At 37.3% G+C, this 21,133-nt stretch overlaps 3 protein-coding genes across 5 annotated transcripts in view; 1 reads left to right on the plus strand and 2 right to left on the minus strand.

Moving 5' to 3' along the window:
* Positions 1-3,449, minus strand: part of LOC111578615 (putative deoxyribonuclease TATDN3) — a 69,159-nt gene extending 65,710 nt beyond the window's left edge. Inside the window, exon 1 of the mRNA XM_055005754.1 lies at positions 3,312-3,449. The gene's annotated coding sequence lies outside the window, so the exon portion shown is untranslated. The remainder of the gene's footprint in view (positions 1-3,311) is intronic.
* LOC111578622 (afadin) lies at positions 120-16,912 on the plus strand. Of its 2 annotated transcripts, none has more exons than XM_035955183.2 (24): positions 120-441; positions 1,642-1,834; positions 2,342-2,442; positions 2,597-2,718; positions 2,828-2,916; positions 3,068-3,109; positions 3,243-3,448; positions 4,271-4,416; positions 5,089-5,183; positions 5,295-5,566; positions 5,839-5,982; positions 9,963-10,161; positions 10,253-10,344; positions 10,963-11,049; positions 11,143-11,208; positions 11,314-11,387; positions 12,510-12,628; positions 12,702-12,860; positions 12,995-13,092; positions 14,184-14,324; positions 14,431-15,252; positions 16,092-16,170; positions 16,265-16,316; positions 16,573-16,912. In XM_035955183.2, exons 1-24 carry the CDS (start codon positions 346-348, stop codon positions 16,664-16,666), a joined length of 3,588 nt encoding a protein of 1,195 aa, XP_035811076.2. In that variant the 5' UTR covers positions 120-345; the 3' UTR covers positions 16,667-16,912. The 2 variants fall into 2 exon arrangements, with proteins under 2 accessions (XP_035811076.2, XP_035811077.2); XM_035955184.2 differs by having other exon boundaries at positions 121-441; positions 12,998-13,092.
* On the minus strand, positions 16,329-21,133 carry dusp23b (dual specificity phosphatase 23b). 2 transcript variants are annotated; one of them, XM_023285516.3, is made up of 3 exons: positions 20,976-21,133; positions 19,464-19,743; positions 16,329-17,167 (listed from the first exon to the last, which is right to left on the minus strand). In XM_023285516.3, exons 2-3 carry the CDS (start codon positions 19,731-19,733, stop codon positions 16,982-16,984), a joined length of 456 nt encoding a protein of 151 aa, XP_023141284.1. In that variant the 5' UTR covers positions 19,734-19,743; positions 20,976-21,133; the 3' UTR covers positions 16,329-16,981. The 2 variants fall into 2 exon arrangements, with proteins under 2 accessions (XP_023141284.1, XP_023141283.1); XM_023285515.3 differs by lacking the exon at positions 20,976-21,133 and adding an exon at positions 20,719-20,892.

The following is a 21,133-nucleotide window of genomic DNA, read 5'->3' on the forward strand; positions in this document are numbered from 1 at the left end:
GGGAATCACTTGCTTGTGTCAGACGTATGATTAGGAAACAGTTTGCCTCACATAACAAAGATGCACTGACCTGTTAAATGAGGGCAGAGGGGCGTGGGGGCTTCAAGAGGGGATCAGGATGTGAGGATAAAGTAGGCAATTATGTTTAAGGACTCGCTGCGGAGGACAATGAGTTTATAACGAATGGGAAAAAGATTGATGAAGGGTTGGGGTCCGAATAGATGCAACGCCCACAACACATTTTCTCAACTTTTCCATCACAGGATATTTTCTTTCTGTCTGTTTCTGGACGAAATTTGCAAGAGCAAGTTAAGACACAAAACTTTTGAGGTAAAAAGTTGAAAAATGCCAGAGGAGGAAGAACGAGAGAAACTAGCCAAAGTCATCAGACAGTGGAATAACAACAGACTGGACCTGTTTGAAATCAGCCAACCTGATGAGGTGAGTCGTCTGCAGGCGTCAGACATGATCAAGAAGTTACACAAAAAGTCTGGAAGCTTTAATTCTGCATTTACCACCACTGTCAAAGCTGTATTCACTAAATTTAGCATGCACATACATTTATTTACTGTTGAAATGTACTTCATTATCTATAATAGAATGTTACTTTAGTGCTAAAATTAAACAATTAATTAATTAGTTGATCGACAGAGAAATAATCAGCAACGATTATATTGTCAAATATTTTAACAACATTCAAGCAAAAAAAGTGTAAAATTTATCACATTTTCAGGTTTCAGCTTCCGAATGACAGGATTTGCTGCTTATCTACTGATGTATAAATTAATTTTGCTTACATACAGTAAAAGATTGCAATTTTACAGTTGCACATTGTAAACAAACAGGTTATAATTAGTGAAAATACTGATGTGGACATTACATACAGTTTTGGCCTGTTGTAGTTTTTTTGTTGTTGTTTTTTTTTTTTTACCTCCGTGCTACTCTAATCTACTTAGAGAAGTCATGGAGCTCCACAGTTTGAGACTCTGTTTTGTTAATGATTTGTTAATTTGCTTTTTCAGCATGTGATAGACAAAATTTCTTGAATTCCTGTATCAGTTTCTCTTTTTCTAACCATTTGTAGCGCATGGTTTAGGCACGAGTGTGGTGAAAATCAGGGTAAGGACCTTTTATTTGGCCCTAAAAATGTTACATTCAGCCCTGGTAATGAAAAATACATCTAGTTTTGGCTCATGCTGTACTGCCACATGTTTAATTTCTCTGTTCTTTTGTTATGGAGTCCCTCTTAACTGAACATGAATGTTCTTAACCTGAGCTGCAAAATAAATCCCAAATACAAATGTCATGAAACAGATTTTCTCTCACAGTATCGACTACATTCCTGTTTTTAGGTTGAAATTTAAAGCTCACTGAATGGTTGATTGTTTGGTTTGATACAAGTAGGAAGCGCAGCAGGAAAATCTCTCAGGGACATTTTAGAAGCTTTCGAAATTCCTGAATCCACTGCAGCACTTTCTAAAGAGAAGAGCGGCCTATTCATTCTCAAAGCCTGTTCAGCTCAGTGGTTTCAGAACACTTCATGCAACATAGAAAAGTGTGTTTTTTACAGAGAAAAATGATTAAATGGATGAATGGGAAACCACACAACGCACTTAAGACCTGTCGCCTGTTCTCTGGCAGAACCTGGAGTTTCACGGCGTGATGCGCTTCTACTTCGAGGATCACGTTGTCGGCAATGTCGCCACAAAGTGTCTGCGTATTTGCAGCAACTCGCCAACTCATGAGGTCATTGAAACTCTCTCAGAGAAATTCAGGCCGGATATGAAAATGCTGACGACTAGTTATTCTCTGTATGAGATCCACACCAATAAAGGTAAGAAGTTTGAGTACAGGTTAAAAAACTGCACTTACATTACAGTCCGGTGGCTGCTGTGTCTACTCGAAGGGACACGTTGGTAGTAATTCTCGCTATATATTGTTAACGAGGGCATGTAATTACGGCATTTTGCATCAATTGTCAGAATTTATGAAATTGTTGAAGTTATCTGACAAGCAAATTGCTGGTTTCAACCTCTAAAATATGAAGATTTCCTGATTAAGTCTGTTTTTATGATAGTAAATTGAATAGAAAGAAGTGCTCTAGGAACTTGTGATAGCCATTTTCTCTTGTCTGTCAGTTTAGAGCATTCTGATGTTTAATCAATATTGAAAAGAATTGGCAATTGCATTTCCAACTTTGTGTTTTAAAACAATTCACATAGTATAAAGATGTAACATGAACACACACGAACTGACATTGTCCAGATGTTCCATGCATAGTCGCATGGCTAATTTAACAACATGCTCTCACTATTTTTATGTATTTTGTTTGTGGAATAAGAGCGCAAACTGGATCCGGATGAGAAACCTTTGGTGGTACAATTAAACTGGAACTTGGACAACAAAGAAGGACGCTTTGTGCTCAAGAAAGACAGTTCAGAGGTAACCCTAAAATCCAATATACTTCACTGCACCATAACCAGAATCTCAATTTTGAAGTAATGTGCTGATTATCTCATCATTTTGTGTGCAGTTTTACACTTCTTCCACCACATCTAACTTATTTATAATCTGTTTATGTGTTGAAACAATAAAGGAAAGCTGTCAGGAGAAAGAGAAAGGAGGCATGATCCAAAACTTTAAGAGGACACTGTCAAGAAAAGGAAAGAAGAAAGAGAAAACTAACGCAGCTGACAAGGTTTCAGAAGATGAAAACGGGTAAAATCTTTCATTGTTCACCCACTTATTTATTTTCCAGACTACTAGTCACTGGCTTACTGTATCTAACCATCAAAACAATGTCTTCTCCTTTTAAATTAATATCCAGGTCAACTGAAAATCTACTGAACAACAACAGCATTTGTTTGTGTAGCCTTGAGACACAAAATAAAAGGCAGCAGAAGCAGCCTGCCGTGGGTAAGTCAGTTTACACAGCAAAGTCAAATGCATGAACAAGCCCATTGTGGTGCATATTGTGCAGCATAATTAACTTTGAAGGACAATATTATATTACATAAATCAAATATCTGCAAAGCATTCCTCTTTTTATCTCATCCTGACTTTTCAGATCAACCTGGATTACCAGTTGGAGTTAAATTCTGTGATCACTGTGAGTATGAAACCAAAAAAAAATGCTCCTTTCACTGTAATATTTTTTATTTTGAAACATGCCATCTGTGAGCTCACTGCCTTTCCCTTCTCATAATGTGCTCCTGCCCCCTGCTGGTGCGTTTACCTTTCAGCTGAGGAGCCCTTCCTGTCTGCAGTCATAAATTACACCAACAGCTCCACAGTTTATTTCAAGCTCTCACCTGCTTACATCCTCTACGTCGCCGGCCGGTTTGCTCTGCAACGCCATCGCGGCCGAAGCTCTCCGCCCTCAGGACGCACATACGGTGTAACCTCCATCACCAACAAAATGGTGGCCATGACAGGGAAGGTCATCCAGGCAAGTCCAGGGAAACTCGTGGTACACCTGCATAGATAAAACGGAATCACAACATAAGAAAATAGTCAAATAAGTTGACATTTTACTGTATAATCATGTTGTTGCACCTTAAATATAGGCTAAATATAATATAAAATAATAATAAACATGCCTTTCCAAAACAGAGCAATGTTAAGCTTAATCTACATAAAAATAAAAGCATCAGGCACCAGTTGTTCCCGTCCGCTGCAAAGCTTTTTGTCTATTGTATGCTTTCCCCATCTGTTTTATTGGAGTACAAACTGCTGAAAGGCAGGTGTAACTACACTCAAGCCTGCATAATCACTCTATAAACAAATCAAGCATTAGATTCTTAAAAAGTCAAGCTATCAATATTACTGCAATATCCTGAAAAAAATACAATTTCCTCAGGTCTGATAGCTTTCTATTTCACTCAAATGTATGCCTGATGTTTCAAATTAAGCTGATGGGGCACCTCAGTTCAGAAAAACAGCCTTTTGTCTATTTGCTTTCTCAGGCAGCTTTGCATTATTTAAAACCTCCAGTTTGGTCTCCAGTCAGCACAGAGGTGTCCCCTCCAATGATTGTTTTGTTGCATTAATCATACTAATACTATTTATTAGCTTTTACATATTGTGTTGTTTTGTGGAGTTCTATGGGTTTTTGTTGTCCTTGTGACAACAGATCTAATTTAGCTTTTGCTTGAAATTACAAATAATTGTGCTCTGTCTGTGCAAAAAGAAATGAGACCTCTAAATCAAATGTGCAGGTGTTCTGCAAGTGAAAATGACCCTGCTGTGTGTGTTGTATCTGCCTTTACAGAGGCAGCAGACCATCGCCGGGGCTCTCGCCTTCTGGATGGCCAACTCCTCTGAGCTGCTAAACTTCCTCAAGCACGACAAAGACCTCGGTCCACTGACACAGCAGAGCCAGCTGGACCTGTCGCACCTGGTGCACAAAGCTTACAGGTACAGATGACAGACTAGAACGCACTGAACATATCATCCAAAACCTAGAGCTGCACCGATTAATCGGCTAGCTGTCAATTGTTAGATTAACTGCCAGCTAATTTGATAATTGTTGATGAATTTCTTAAGAAAAACAAGTAAAAAGTCTATCATTTCTTATTCTTAGACTAGAATATTTGCAGTTTTTTCACTCCTCATGACAAAGTAAACTGAATATCTTTGGCTTCTGGACAAACAGAGACATTCAAGTCCATTTGTTTGACTCAGGGTAACACTGAATGGCATTTATCACCATTTTCTGACATTTTATAGACTAAACCAATCAATAAATCAAATACGTAATGGATTATTTGACCATGAAAGCAACTGTTAGTTACAGCCCCGTATCACTTAATCAAGCATTTCTTTTCACCAAGTTTGCAAAGATTATCTGTCAATATGTTTATGTAGTTGTGAACAAAAGTCATATTTCCAGAAGACCTATGATAAATGTATGAAAGAACCAGAATGCATGATTTTTAGTAAATAAATTGCAAACAATCTGACAACAGAAAAGCAAGATGTGTCTTAAATGTATGAAAATGTTTATGCAGAAACAAAATGAACAGAATTATACAGCCTAACTGATACAGTTTATGGATTCTGTACCATATTTTGTGTTTATTCCCAAAGTTGCCTGCTGCAGTGTCTACAGAATGAATTAAAGAAACATTTACCAACTTTTCTGATCGATCCTGAGCAACATGGTCCACTGCCAGCTGGTATAGGTACATATTTGATCATTTACTGTATAAACACTACAGACACTATAATGATAGTCAGTACACTAGTGTTGGAAGAGCTGTTGGAAGAGACGTTTTTTTGTTGTGTCATTACAGAGATGGTGCTGAACACCCTGATGAACGCCATGTCTCTGCTGCGCTGCTGTCGGGTCAACCCAGCCCTCACCATCCAGCTCTTCTCCCAACTCTTCCATTTCATCAGCGCCAGGCTTTTCAACCAGCTCATGAGCCCAGAGTCCAGCACTCCAGGCCTGCGCTCCCACTACTGGGGCGCTGCTCTCCGCCAGAGGCTCACCGGCATCGAAGCCTGGGCTGAGCGGCAGGGCCTGGAGCTGGCTGCTGACTGCCACCTGGGACACATCATCCAGGTATGTAACTACCTGCGCTGCATGCCAGACAGCTGGTAAAAAAATCAGGCTTCACATGAAATCCGTGATCGGTGTCTTATACCACGTATATGCCGCAAGTTTCTACCTCAAAAAATAAGCTAAACCTGAATCGAGTGCTTTCTCTACAACTATTTTATGTGCTTTTTTTGGGAAATAATAAATTTCTGACCTCTGAGATTTCATTTACAGTGTCAGAGCACACGTTTCATTTGGAACAAGCTGTTAAAATAGCTTTGCCTGCCTGTTTCTAGGCAACCACGCTCCTGACCATGAATAAGTATTCGACGCAGGACGCGAAGGACATCCAGAGTACCTGTTTCAAGTTGAACTCACTGCAGCTGCAGATGTTGCTCGTCGGTTACCTCTATGCAACCAATGAACCTCACATCCCCCCTGTGAGTACTCTCAGCCTGTTGTTCCACTCCATTCATGCTCGCAAAACCAGACATTTTTGATATCAAAAGGAAAAGGCTGTAGAAATACTAGTGCAACTGATTATACAAAATATTTGGGTTTTTTTTAGGAGCATTTGGTGTTAAATACAGACATAAGCTTAAGGAGTGCAGTGAGCTTGTGAGGGGAGCAAGAGCTTCAGCAGGGGCTCAGCAGAATATATTTAACGGTATGAATAATTAACAAAGATTAATAATATCTGAAGAATAGTAAAGTGAGGTGTCACTTTACCTTATTGCTTTTGGGCGTAACATATTTCTCTAATATCCTACTGAATGTGACGTGTGAAGAATAATGCTTGCTGTGAATATTCATCCCTGTATGTGACAAAAGCAATATCAAATCTCCCACTAAGCCAACAGGGGAGTTATTTTGTAAATGTGCAGTGTACAACTACCTGCTAGACTTTAATAGAGCCAACAGAGAAACATCTTTCTACAGAAATATGGTACAAGCCCAATTTGGTCCATAATACTCAAACCAAACATCAGCGTTTGTATGTCATTACTATAATATGAACAGACATGAATGCAACACATGATCACAAGACATCAGTCAAACCAGCCTCAGACTGAGTTCTTATATACATTTGAGTTTCACAATCTCTGAAAACAATAAGAAACCACTAGTTTTAATGAAGTGTCTCCTTTTTTCAGTTACAACGCAAATATTATCAGTATTTATCGATATTAACATTTGCTGCATTCATTTATGCTCACATTCTTCTTGTGTGGCACATAAACAAGGAAGAAGATGCAATTTTTTGCATCAGTTTGAATGAGATTAAACTGACACTGAGCTTTGAACAAAAAAAGAGCTGTTAATTCAACGATTTGCAAACTTATGTGCATGTGTTTCAGTGAGGAACACCCAAGTAACAGAAATACTCAGTCCAAAGTGATTACACAGTTGAATTAGCTACCTCCTAAAACCATTTCATCAAAAACTTTAAATTTTAACCTTTAGGAAAAGCAGGATTTATTGCAGAATTCTGTGTTAGGCTTAGTTAGAGCAACCTAATTAATAACTGTTTGTGAAAGTATTTGAGGACAAATTAGCCTATTTGTTATTTTTAAAAAAGATTTCACAATTAATATAAATTAAGCAAATACTTCACATTGTATTTAAGTTGCATTAAAAGCATAAGTTAAGCCGTTATCTACCACAGCTGAGTGGAAGAGCATTTTTAGATAGCCGCCTCGATAAGCTACTAACCTCATTAAGTTAGCAGCTTAAGCTAGCCGCGCCAAACACAGAAACACTAACTGGGAAAGTACAACTTTCAGTATAAAAGAAAATATCAGCGGCAAATACTTACCTTCCTGAAGTAAAACAGTGAGCCGTCTCAACAGAAAATAAAAATCCAGAGTCCCAAATGAAGTTGACATTTGTGGCTGTTGTGCTGTAAAAGGCTAGCTAGCTAACCGACGGCTAACGAAAGGAGTCTGTTAGGGCACTAACTTAAATATGTTGCCTTCTGAGTGACGTTTGGTGTCAAATATTTCACTCACTTTTTCCATTATAGTAATACTAAAGTGTACACTGCATGTATTACTTCTAGTAGTACTACAACAACGCGGTAAAGCAGACAAATATACTAGCCTAGCAATATTAACCTCCTCTTCTGAGGTTGCCTCTGTTACTTTTGCCATGGCTACCGCTGACTGTAGTCATGGCAACTACAACCGTTAACTATAAAAACTACTACTGCTGCTTCTGTAAGTACAACTACTAGACACTACTACACCTGATACTACTACCACCACTATTTAATCTGGTATTTAAAATCAAATAATTGTTTTATCTATTTCTAAAGTCACCACAGTGTAGACATACTAGTCACGAGTCAAAGATATGCATTGATGCTTATTTAAATATTAGCATGTAAGAACTATAAAAATGGCGCATAAAATAGAAATAATATAACTACTACTCAAACTATAAAAAAAAAAAAAACTATGTCATTACACTGTTAATGTGTGATGAGACCACTTTCAACAATTTCAAATACTGTTTGGTTGTTTTTGCTGGAGTAATGCATCCATTTAATTAGCTGATCATATAATAATAAGCACTTTTCAGAATCCAAGTAACAAAATGCAGCAAAATAAAACAAACAGATCATAAAATCATTAGATTCTAAAAGACATTTTGGTATATGTAGTGCCATTAAGTATTCGCCCTTCTTGGAAGTGTTACACCTTTATTTCTTTAAAATTTTAAATTGTAGTCAATATATTTTGACTTTTGACAAGAATTCACCAAAAAATAAAAATCATGTCAAAGTGAAAACTGATTTGTACAATGTAATATCAATCAATTAAACATGTGAATTTAACTTCTACATGCACAAGCCTTCCAGGGCTTGCTGCCAAGAAGCATCCCCACATCATGATGCTGCCACCGCCATGCTTCACAGTGGGAATGGTGTGTTTGGGATGATGTTCAGTCCAAATATATTGTCTAGTGTGATGGCCAAAAAACTCAATTTTGATCTCATCAGACCAAAGAAACTTGTTCCACTCGACTTTAGAACCTTCTGGTAAACCTTAGTCGAGATTTAATATTGGCTTTTTTCAATTGTGTCTTTCTCTTTTCCACTCGCCCATAAAGCTTCACTGGTAGAGAACCTGATCAACAGTTGTTATATTGCAGTTTCTTCCATCTCAGCCACTAAATGGCCACTGGTCAATCAGTCTGTGAGTATGGCCAGCTCTAGGCAGATATATGTATGTGCCATATACCTTTCATTTCTTGCTGATGGATTCAATTTTACCTCAGGGTACATTCAGTGACATGGAAATTTAAGTTATGCTTTTCAATAACCTTTTTACTGAGTTGCTTGGAGTGATCTTTTGTCCTAGGGGTGTAGTTATATCCAGGAGTACCAATTCATTCCAGACACCAATGTCTTTATACCACAATCACTTGAGACTCGAGAACGGAAATTAAAACTCAAGTAAAGGCAACTCAGGAAATGTTAAATGGTAAAGATATATTTCAAGAAGGGACTGAGGGACGTAAGTGACTCTGCCAACTTGATTTCTTCAATCATATCGTTCTAGAATATTGGGCCCCAACTGCAAACACTCCTCTAAGCGGTTAGAGATATAACTGGAAGAGGAGCCATGAAGGGCTTTAAAAGTATCAATAAAATCTTAAAATCTATCTTAAACATAGCGGGAGCCAGTGTAAAATGGCTAAAACAGGAGTGACACAATCATGTCCCTTGGTTCTGGTGAAAATCCTGGCAAGCCAAGTTCCAAGTAGCATCTGGAGTTGATCATTAGATTTTTGGTTTAGGCAGTCATAAAGGTTGCTGCACTAATTCTGGTGTGATGAGGTAAAAGCATGTGAGTCTACAAGTTGAGATAGACTGCATTTTAAGGGAGCTGAAACATGAATGTACAAGCTTTGTAGTGTGCTGCTTAAAACTTAAGATTACCATCACATTATATGCCAAAATTCTTTGCAACAGGCGATGGTTTAGCATTGGAAATATTACATCTACAAATGATCTAGAAGTGCAGAATACATGCAAGTGTAATAGCAGTTTAAATGCAACAGAATTTAAGTAGAAAGTAGCAGAAAATGGAAATACTCAAGCAATATAAGTCTGCCTATTTACTGTAACTATAATGTCTACATTAACCTTTGATTTATTACTACAGCTAGTGGCTTCAAAGTTGTAGAGTCATCATTATAACTTTTGTGTCACGCTTGTACATTTTGCTATGTCTGCATTGAGGTGAGGGTTCAGGGTCGTCTCGAGTATTTTTCAGAGTCGCAGCAGGCGGATCGGATGAGCCTCCCCTGAAGCCTTGTCACACGATGACAAATGCCCATCTACTCTATACGCCGGATCGACCTTTTCCTGAAATATTTCCGCCGTCCGATCCGCTGTCTGTCATCCTCGCTGCAGGATTTGATCGATGCCGTCGTGGCTGCTGCCGAGGCCTCGGCTGATAACCTGATTCGGAGCGAAGGACGGGACATCCAGCTGGAGGAGAGCCTCGACCTCCACCTGCCCTTCCTGCTGCCGGAGGGAGGATACTCCTGTGACACCGTCAGAGGAATCCCTCAAGGATTTACAGAGTTTATGGAGCCGATTTGCCAGAAAGGTAAAGGATCTTGACTTCACGTGCAAAGGTTGAATTGTATTTAACTCTAAAATGGCTTCTTCTTGCATTATTTTCCTTCCTTCTGTTGCAGGTCTCTGCTCTTTGATGTCTCAGCTGAACTCTAAAGGAGACTGGACCGTACATTTCAGTGAATCTGCAGCTTCTGAAGAGAGAACACACCTGGTAAATAAATTCTTTGTTTCCAGATGTGCTGGGCTATGATTTGAGATCAAGTTAACCCTCCTGTGGTCCTGCGAGTCAAAATTGACCCGTTTTAAAGTTTGAAAATGTGAGGTAAAAAAATCACAGTTAAACTTCTAATGTCCACATTTTCAACATTTTTGGGAAATCTTTGAACATTTTTTGGTGGGAAAAAAGAAATGTTAAAAATGTTTCTTAAGAACATTCACAAAAAAAATCAACCAACCGAATTTCGCTGGATTTTGGTTGATTTTTTTGAGAATGTTCTTAAAGAAAATATTAGAAGTTTCACTGATATATATGTAATCACTTTAGACAGTTTTAGGATTTTTTGGAAGATTTTTACTCATTTTTTGAAAATATTTAAAAGAATTTTCTTGCCAAATTTGGGGGATTTTTTTTTTTTTTTTTAAATAATACTTTTAAGGGAAACTTTTAAGGAATTATTGGAATTTTCTTCCTGAAGGTTTTGCAAATTTTCAGAAATTTGGGGAATTTTTTTGCTGATTTTTTGGCCTTTTTTCAGACAAGGAAACAATACTTTTTGGTGCCCGTAAATGAGGACAACAGGAGGGTTAAACATCTTTTGTTTTTAAACAGGCAGCACACAGGCAGCCAGAGGTTGTGACCATCACACTGAACAAACCTCTGAACAGTGGGATGGGGGTCAGCATCGTGGCTGCAAAGGTGACTTTCAAAATGTTATTTTTCTTAAATGCAACTATTAAACTACCAGTAAAGTGTCTCAGTGAATGAACAATCTTTCTTTCACTGCTGCAGGGAGCAGGGCAGGGTAACATTGGCATCTATATTAAATCCATCGTAAAGGGCGGACCAGCTGAAATGGTGAGAGATGGAACACGTTTGAAAAAGCTGAACTTGAGGTGTGAAATTATTTTTGATGAAATTGCACAAAGGAAAGACTGAACTAAATTGTGTGTCTGTGTGCAGAACGGCCGGTTAACAGCCGGAGATCAGCTGCTCAGTGTGGACGGTCAAAGCCTGGTCGGACTCAGCCAAGAAAGGTAGAAACACAACAGTGTGGTGGACAGTTAAGAGAGAAAAGATGAGGTTTTTATCCTTCTATAGGACGTCGGTCCAGACTGAAATGTCTCAACAACTACAAAATGGATTGTGATGAAATTTTGTAGATACTCAGGAATTCCTGGTGAATAAATCCTAATAATCTGCTTTTTTCCTCATGTACCACCATGAGGTTGACACTTGTGTTTTTGAAGGAAATCTCTCATCAACTAGGGCGGAGCGGTTAATGAATTTCAAATTAAAAGCATCATTTGAAACAGTGCAATTAGCAAATCAAAAAGCTTCCAAATTTAGGTATATATTGTGCAACACATTTGACCTATGACTCAATTTTGTTTACTATTATTACTTTATTTAACTTGACTGTTTTATACTTACATTCTGCTCCTATTTTAATGTCAGAAATTGTTTACAGAGAGGTCCTATTATTTTCTTTAATTATTGGCTGCATTAGAATATAGATTACTTAATATTCTTAATTTTATTTCTAGTAATGATCCATCACATGCTTTACATCTGTTACACAATGTTTTTTAGACTAAAGCTTTAAGATTACTAAACCATAAATGGTAAAATATTTTACATTTTTAATAAAAATTCCATTTTTTGTTTTCCATAATTTCCCTAAATCATTTTGCCCTATCACTGACACTAAATAAATTACCATGAGAGTTTGCACAAACGTTAATATTCCTCTCAGGTAAGATTATATTTATATGTATATAATAAGATTAATCTTGTGCAATATTATTTTCCTCATTCAAAGGAATCTGTGCAACATCTGATTTTCTACATAAAGAAGAATATGCACAGTATCAATAGCACTTATGTATATTTCTTGTTCGTTAGCTGTTTTCTACTTTAATTACTTGAGTATTTGAATATTTCTTCCATCCTTTGCATTAGCATTTAGCTCAAAGCTAACAGCAGCCTCACATTTATTCTTCTTTGCATGAAGTTCCAGAAAATGTTATGAACAGGTGGTTGAGAATCCTGTTTTTTACTTTAAAATCTCCTCCAAAATAAGAGTATTTCAGTCCAAGTTCAACATTATCTTTCAGCTTTTTTTTTGCTTCTCTAACCTCATTGTTTTTTCGATTCAGGGCAGCAGCGATCATGATGCAAACCGGCCCCGTTGTGACCTTGCAGGTTGCAAAGTTCGGAGCGAGTTATCATGGCCTGGGGGCTCTGCTGAGTGAACCAACTCCAGAGAGAACTACTGGTAAGAAAATACCAGAAGGCAAATCTGTATTTTTCCACTCTGCCCTAATGAACACCTTCTCTCGCTTCACAAGGCGATCGAGGCCTCGCTAAGCCAAACGGTAAAGCGTTCATGCTGTACAGCGTCATGGATCCTGGACCTTCAGAGCATCTCCACAGAGGCAGCAGACGACAGAAAGAGCAGATAATGCAGAGAAACAGGCAACTTTATCGCTCCAACCCCAACATGACCAGTGGGTATACTTGTGTTCTGATCACTTATAGCTGCTGGGCGCTTACAGCACTCAGCTTTAATGTGAAATACATTAAAGCTTGAGGGTGAGTCATGAGAACAGCTCCAGCATTTTTATTTTTCTCCTTATTCCAGCAGACATTTGCCTGGAGGATGAAGATGAACCTGGTGAACCTGCTGTCAGAGGAAACCACAACTTCGCTTCGGTTTCCAGCATCAACCTCTGCACTGATGTGAGAATTTCAGTTTTTGGTGACGAAACATTGAAGTGGGAGAAACAGAATCACAAATCATTTACTGATACGAAGAAGTTCAAAGTATTTTTCTCGGAAAACCGTGAAGTTTGTCAAGTTTTGCTTATTTGTCAAAATATCCACATTTTCAGTGTTTAAAGAGCCCATATGATGCACATTTGCAGGTTTAGAACTGTATTTTTGGGGACTAATAGAATAAATTTACATACTTTATTGTACAAACCCAATATTATTTTTGTCCTACAGTTCATTGCTGCAGCATTTCTTCTCAATCTCTGTCTGAAACACTCCGTTTTAGCTACTGTCTCTTTAAAGACCCTCTACCAAAAAGCCCAGTTTCCTCTGATTGGTCAGCTGATCCGATACATGCGAGACATTTTTTTATGTTTTGCAACCCTAAATATTTGAATATAGAGATGTAGCCCTAGCAGAGGCAGCTCTAGCAAGAAAATAATGGGCGACAACAATGAAGCTGCTCACGCTTTGTTTGAAGTTGTTATGTAAATGTGTTACATCGTGATGTCACTAAGTAACAGAAAAAAATCCTGGACATCAAACAAGGCGTTTCAGGAAAGTTAGAAACGGTGTTTTCTGTGAGGATAACTCACTTTGGAGGAGACTTTGAGCTTTAACAACACAAAAATCTATTTTAAAAAACAGAAAATCTCAAAAACCACAATATGGGCTTTTTAAAAATACATTTAACCACACTATATTTGTGAATATCTTATTTACACACTGCAAGTAAAGTTACAATTTTGAGTAAAGGTGATTTTTCTCATCTGTTTTGGATGTTTTTGGGCAGTAAATTTAACATTATGTAAGAACAAAACATGTTTTATGACTCAGTTAAACCTTCACAGTGGAAGTAAAGTTAAAATTTTGAGTAAAGGTGATTTATCTCATCTATTTTGGATGTTTTTGGGCAGTAAATTTAACATTTTGTAAGAATAAAGCATGCTTTATGGCTCAGCTATGCCTTCACAGTGGAAAGAAATACACCATAGTTGCAAAAATGTGCAACTTTTGTCACAAATGGACCAATTTTCTGATTTTGTATTTATATTCAGACATTTCACAGGGAATACTTGACGCTTCCGACCCCTAAATCCCAGGACAAGGGCATATCTGAATCCAGTCGACCGCAGCAAACATTCAAAGCATCTTTGAGACCTTTAGATGGACAGAGATCCAATCAGAGGACCTTCATGGTATGTCTGGACCATCATTTATTCTATTTATTTCGCGTTAAATTGAGGAAAATTGCACAAGTACAGCTGGTTAAATGCTATTAAACGGTCTTTATTCCCTCTAAAGCGCCAGGCCCAGTCACAGGAGAACTTGTGTATGGACAGTGGAGGCCCCCTGCTGGACAAAAGGCAGAAGGACCAGGCAGCAAAGCAAACCACGAGCCACTACTCATCTTTCCCGATTCGCTCGAGCGTTTCCACCCACGACATCCTCTCTGAGAGCACAAAACCACAGCAGGGAAGTCGCACGAGCAACGCCGGTGTCTGGAGAACGCCGTTTTCACAGCATTCAGCACCAACTCCTTCAGTCCAACCAATACGCATCGACATCCCCATAACCAGAGCAGTGAGCACCCAGTCAAACCCTCCACTCACCACCTTCCAAGTGAAGATGAACCAAACTCTCAAAGTCAACAAGCAGAGTCCTCAAGCCGGTCAGATATACGCATGTTCAGTTTCTGCAATTAAGAAGCTACCTCAGTCCTCACAGCAGCAAAGAAACCAAGCAACCAAACCCCAAGTGAGCATCACTCCAACCAAACACGTCTCCTTCCAAGAGCCTCCCCATCAGCAGAAGAAGAGCTCAGGCCCTGTGAAGCAGAAAGACCCCCAGGAGATGTCGGGCCCCTGGAGGAGGGAGGCCCAGGAGAAGCTGGAGAAGCAGCAGAGGCTTCAGGTGGTGGAGCTGCTGCAGCAGGAGGTACAGGAGCTCCAGGCCAAAGCCAAGCGCTCGGCGGAGGAGAACGACCGACTGCGGAAGCTGAACCTGGAGTGGCAGTTTCAGAAGAGGCTGCAGGAGGTTCAGCAGAGGGGAGAGGACGAAGATGAGGAGGAGGATGAAGATTTGGATATGATGGTGACGCTACAGCAGCTGGAGAAAAGAGTGCAGGTAGAGTGCACCCACAGGCTGATGTTAAAGGGAAAATAAACCCAACACGACTTTTTTTTTTGGTGCATTTTGTACACAACAACCTGCAGAAAAATGTGACTAAATTTGGTTCAATTGATGGCAAAGATTTTCTAGAAAAATTTACATATTAAACAAGAAAACTGACACAACACTATGTGAAATATCTGTTTGAAGCAGAAAGGGTCACACTTCTTTTTTGTTTATGTTTAACTTATATGGAATTATGTAGAAAAAAATAATTAAAAATGGAAAATTATTGGATATTTATTACTATCATTTTTAACTTATTTCAGATGGAGAAAAAAAACATCTTTTTTGTTTGTGTTCCACATATATGCACTTAAAAGACAAGTTTTTTGTTTGTTTTTTTAAATCAGTTAAAAATTCTACTAAAAATTAAGAATCGATTAATATTGGAGCAGATTTTCACCAATTTTTAATTGTTAGTAGAATTTTTAACTGATTTATGATTAAAAAATAAATAAAAAAACATCTCTTTTGTTTGTTTATACTCTATGTATATAGAATCAAAAAAATCTAAAAGTTAAAATTAAAATGCAGAGCTGCTGTACTGGATTAGATTTTACTGGCGTGTCTAATAAATGGACTGGTGAATGTAAGGAATCTACGTTAACATAGCAACCTAAACAGGAAATACAATGTGTTATAAACATAACCTGAAAATAAATCAAAAATTTACATAAAGTTATTAGTGTCTTAAAATGTTACAATAAAATGATTTTATTTACATTTACCATCAACTGCTCTTCAAAAAGTAACTGTGTTCTGTATCTATGCACCATTTTTTCCATGTTTAGAATAAGAAAAGGGAGAGTAATGAGCTGGAGAAGCAAGCAGGAACTCACCTCTCCCAGAAGGAAGATAGAGCAAAGACTGGTAATAAAACATATTTTTAAAAAATTCAAACGCATCTGTGTTCATCTGACATCTCATTTTAGATTAAACGGCAAAACTTTTGTGTTTTTTGCAGATCAGAAACCAAGCGAACCAAGTCGACGTGTTCACAACGTGGAATCAAGAGAGTGAGTTTACAGTTTTTGGCACAAGAAGTTAAAATTTTATTTAATTTAACGCACAGCTATTGATGCAGCATTTTTTCAGAAATGTCCACGAACAATTGTGCACAGCAAGAAAGCAACTTAACTCTTAAAAAGAATCTCCCTGAGTAAAAGAAGTCTTCAGATGACATGTGCATTAAATATATTTCAAGACTGTTTGCGTCCCCCATGAGAATTTAAGTATTTGTGCTTATTTTGTGTTTATTTTGTGTTTTTGCAGTAATCAGGAGGAGAAAATGAGGAGAGTGTCGGCTCCTGAGAAGCTCACCTTCAAGGAACGTCAGCATCTCTTTTCTCTGGCGTCCAGTGCATAAAAGCAGCTTAAAGCCTTTTAATCAAATCAGAAAAACGTCTAAATAAAGCAATGTAATAATCTGCGAGCAGAGCGACGGTGTACAGCAACATGTTAAAAAGTAGAACGCATTTGCACTAGAAATGTTGGAGTAATTTCTACATTTAAGCTGAGTACTATTGTCTGTATCAATCACTCTTTGGATTTATCAACTGTTTACACATTATTTTTCATGTTTTCCATATAATAAAGCCTTAATTTAGGAGTAGTTGGCTTCATTTTATGCTTATTCACTGTAAAATAAGAGCTTTATGTTGCTATATTTGTTCTGTTAAAGCTACTTAGTGCGCTGGTAAAACTGCACCACTGCTTTCTCTTGCCCATCGGTTTCAATCGAACCTGGCCTCAGTCGGCGGATCTCGCGGATGGCATCTTGTCCAGAAATCTTCCTCGTCTTCACCAGGTAGCAGGCCAGCATGGTCCCCGTTCTGCCGTGGCCGTGCATGCAGTGAACTCCCACACCCTGGCGACAAACAACACGCCGTTTATTTACTTCAGCCGACTGTAAGGCAGCAAACATCCTGCAGCAGTCAGGAGATGAGACGTTTACACTTAAGCTTCGCAAACAGAGAGGTCTTAGCCCTCCTGTTGTCCTTGTTTACAGGCACCAAAAGATACTGTTTCCTTGTCTGAAAAAAATCCAAAAATTCAGCAAAAAAATTCCCCAAATTTCTGAAAATTTGCAAAACCGTCAGGAAGAAAAAAAAAAATTCCAATAATTCTTTAAAAGTTTCCCTTAAAAGTCGTATTTTTAAAAAAAAAAATAAAAAATTGGCAAGACAATTCTTGGAAATATTTTCAAAAAAATTGTAAAAATCTTCCTTAAAAAATCCTAAAAATATCTAAAGTGATTACATATATATCAGTAAAACTTCTAATATTCTCTTAAGAACATTCACAAAAAAAATCAACCAAAATCCAGCGAATTTCGCTGGATTTTGGTTGATTTTTTTGTGAATGTTCTTAAGAAACGTTTTTGACATTTCTTTTTTTCCACCAAACAATGTTCAAAGATTTCCCAAAAATACTGAAAATGTGGACATCAAAAGTTTCACTGTGAAAAGATTTTTTTTCCCACATTTTAAACTTTAAAATGGATCAATTTTGACCCGCAGGACGACACGAGGGTTAATGTCATAGCTGTGTGTTACCTGAATATGTTTGGGCTTCAAACTATTAATCAGAGAAGAAATTATGAGAAGTATTTTCTCAAATTTTATGGGACAAGTGATAAATTTGTAAACGAAGGAAAATGACTTGCAAACACCATTAAACAATATTAAATACTCCCAACAACCAGGTAAGCTTTGTGCTAATCTTGGTGCTGACAGTCTTTGTGAAAGTTGCACAAATAGTCTGCAGTCCCATATTCTCACTAGGGGTTGATCAGCAATACCACTTATTAGTAATCAGGGAGACATTGGCATCAAAATTTAGAAAAATGCCAACTCCAACACACCTCAACACAACTTTGTTGAAATTCTTTTTTTGTTGTTGTTTATTTATGTTCTACATATATCTAATAAAAAGAGACTTTTTTTAAAATTCAGAAATCAGTCTAATAATTAAAATATGATGAAAATCAGATGTAATATTCACAGATTTTCAATTTGATGTCTGTTTGTTTAAGTTGTACATATATGCAATTAAAAGATACCGTTAAAAATAATCAGCTAAAAACAATACCATTAATTGCTAATATTCATCCATTTTTTATTAATGCTATCATTTCTAGCTGATTTCTGATTTAAAAAATAACATTTTTTTGTTAGTTTATGTTTAACATAAAGGCAATTATGTAGAAAAAAAATGAATATTTAGGAATGGATAAATATTGGATCCGATATTCATCAATTTCTATTTATGACTTTAATTTTTAACTAATTTCCGAGGGGAAAAAAAAAGTCTCTCTTGCATTCTACATGTATAATACAAGTTATTTTTGTTATTGTTTTTTTAAATCAGTTAAAGATTCTACAAAAAAATTAAGAATTGATGATTATCAGATCAGATTTTCACCAGTTTTTAATCATTAATAGAATTTTTAACTGATTTCCAATAAAAAAAATTAAAACATCTCTTTTGTTTGTTTATGTTCTACATATATGCAATTAAGAGAGACATTTTATACTGGAAATCAGTAAAAATGACACTAATAACTAAAAACTGATGAATATCACATCCAATTTTCATTCATTACAGTCATTTTTCATTTAAATTAATTTTTAAAAAGTCTCTTTTTATTATGTTCTGCATTTATGCAATGAAAAGAGACATTTTTATTGGAAATCAGTTAAACATGATACTTATAAGTAATACTGATCAATACTGGATCCAATATTCATATATTTTTAAGTATCAGTATTACTTTTGACTGATTTCTGATTTAAAAAAAAAAACATGTCTTTTGTTTGTTCGTTTTCTACATCTATGCAATTAAAAGAGACTTTTTTTAATTATTATTTGAAACCAGTTACAAATGTTAGTAAGAACTGAAAATTGATGAATATGGGATCTGATTATCAGCTAGTTTGTAGATTTTTAAAGCCTTTCTCCTTGTGGACTTTTCATTTTTGCATTTTGGAGAAAGCGCAAGGTTGTGAAATATTTCTTTCCCTGCTGCAGCTCCAGGGGTTTCATGAATATCAAGTAAACTTGATGCCAGATGTTTTAGGTTACAGCGCTGTGCAGCCCGGCAGAGTTCTGAAAATACTTTAAAACATCCACTAAACACAGCCGGTCAGTATCTGAGATCCTACCTCCCCCTTAGAGTTGGCTTCTTCCACGATGGAGAGGAATCTATCGATCTGACTCGGTGAAGGAGCAGTGAAGTCTGCGATCTTGATGTGGTGAAGCTGTAAGTCTGGACATGAGTCATAATAAGGCGGTTTCCTCTCACACAGGCAGACCAGGTGTTTGATGCTGTTGTCCAGCAGATACTGGTATTCACACGTCATCCTGGGCAACGCCAGTCCGGCTAGTTTGCCTGGTTCCACCCAGGAGAAGTTGTTTGGAGCAAAGGAGGCCATGGGTGGCAAACTGGGGAGAGGAAACAGAGATGGAGGAGTCATTATCAGAAAATAGTCTATTAAAACTCTGGATAAAAACACAAGTGGATATAGAAAATGCATCTTGAATTTCTTCAAGGTGATGAATAAAGTATCTATCCATCCATCCATCCATCCATCCATCCATCTCGCATAAGAAAATATTAATATTAACGTTATTCATACAGGATGTTTGGAAACAAGGGTTTAAAAAGTGTTTTGACTGACAAAATGAACGCAGTATACCCAGAATACCCAGAAGGTCGGCCAGTAAAGACAGACCAAGCCACACAAAATTAGGATAAAAAAGGCAAAAGTGAAAAGACAGAAGGCATAAACTCATTAAGGCAGTATTAATTAATACTAATAAAATAATGAATGCAATAAAAGCATTCATAAAGCACAAAAAAAAAGGAAAATATAGATGGTTCACTGTATTTTTGAGCACCACCAAGTTAATACAGCTGTAGTTTGGTCAGGAGAGACTGATAATAAATTAGTTGTGCATCTTGTGACACGTATTTTGAGCAAATATTACCTTTTCAACGTGTTTATTAATTCAAATTAAGCAGTTAAGAGTTGTGGGAAAGTGCAAAAAACAGACAACAGGAGTGAGACGCAAACAGTGTTTAACCGTCAAGTTATTTGTCTATAAACATTTGCACAACGTTACAGGCTAGACTGGATAGTTTAGAGACTTATTCTGACAGTAAACATATTTTTAACATAATAAGACACAGGTCTGGTGTTGAAACACTGCAGGCCTCACCAGACACCACATAGTTTGACTGAAATAGTAAAAAAGAAGGCATGAAGGTAGCTGCTAGCTTAGCTAATGTACCAAGAAACTAACTTCACAACCACTTAACAGCTTGCTAATGTGAGTCAGCTTCAGCGAAGACATTTATTGCCTTTCTATTATTTAACACAGTCATATCAGTGCCATACAAATTATTCACAAAATTACCTTTTTTTGAGAAACAGACGCTCTGTTCTTAATAAACTGTTGCTACTTAGCTAGCTCGTTAAGCTAGCAGCTAACTAGCATCTACTTCGGCGTGCTAACTACTACTACTACAGCAGAACAACGCAAATACGTTATATAACCGAGGCATGCTGGAGTCCGTTGCAGTGTGAGGTGTGGCAGTGTCAGACAGTCCATCAGTCTGTGATGGATAACAGCTGTCATTACAAATCAGTTTCTGAAAGGAAATACGAACTTACTTAACGTGGTGGAACGTTAGCTGACCGGTGACCGTTAGCAGTCAGACAGGAGACCCCAAATGATGCCGGAACAGCAGCTTCGGATAAACCGTTGTCTTTGCGAACCGGGTCCGTTTATATTTTAGGGATTTTAATTCCATTCCAATAAAAAATAAATG

Source organism: Amphiprion ocellaris, chromosome 20, assembly GCF_022539595.1.
Source record: "Amphiprion ocellaris isolate individual 3 ecotype Okinawa chromosome 20, ASM2253959v1, whole genome shotgun sequence".
NCBI classification, from domain to species: Eukaryota; Metazoa; Chordata; class Actinopteri; family Pomacentridae; genus Amphiprion; species Amphiprion ocellaris.

What these genes read in the sequence shown, in the direction of transcription:
- LOC111578622 (XM_035955183.2), top strand. Translation starts at nt 346, where the DNA reads ATGCCAGAGGAGGAAGAACGAGAGAAACTAGCCAAAGTCATCAGACAG. An exon ending in CTGAAGAGAGAACACACCTG is followed by an intron (nt 10,345 to 10,962) that starts GTAAATAAATTC and finishes GTTTTTAAACAG; the next exon opens with GCAGCACACAGGCAGCCAGA. An exon ending in TCAGCATCGTGGCTGCAAAG is followed by an intron (nt 11,050 to 11,142) that starts GTGACTTTCAAA and finishes TCACTGCTGCAG; the next exon opens with GGAGCAGGGCAGGGTAACAT.
- dusp23b (XM_023285516.3), bottom strand. Translation starts at nt 19,733, where the DNA reads ATGGCCTCCTTTGCTCCAAACAACTTCTCCTGGGTGGAACCAGGCAAA. An exon ending in AAGCCAACTCTAAGGGGGAG is followed by an intron (nt 17,168 to 19,463) that starts GTAGGATCTCAG and finishes GTTTGTCGCCAG; the next exon opens with GGTGTGGGAGTTCACTGCAT.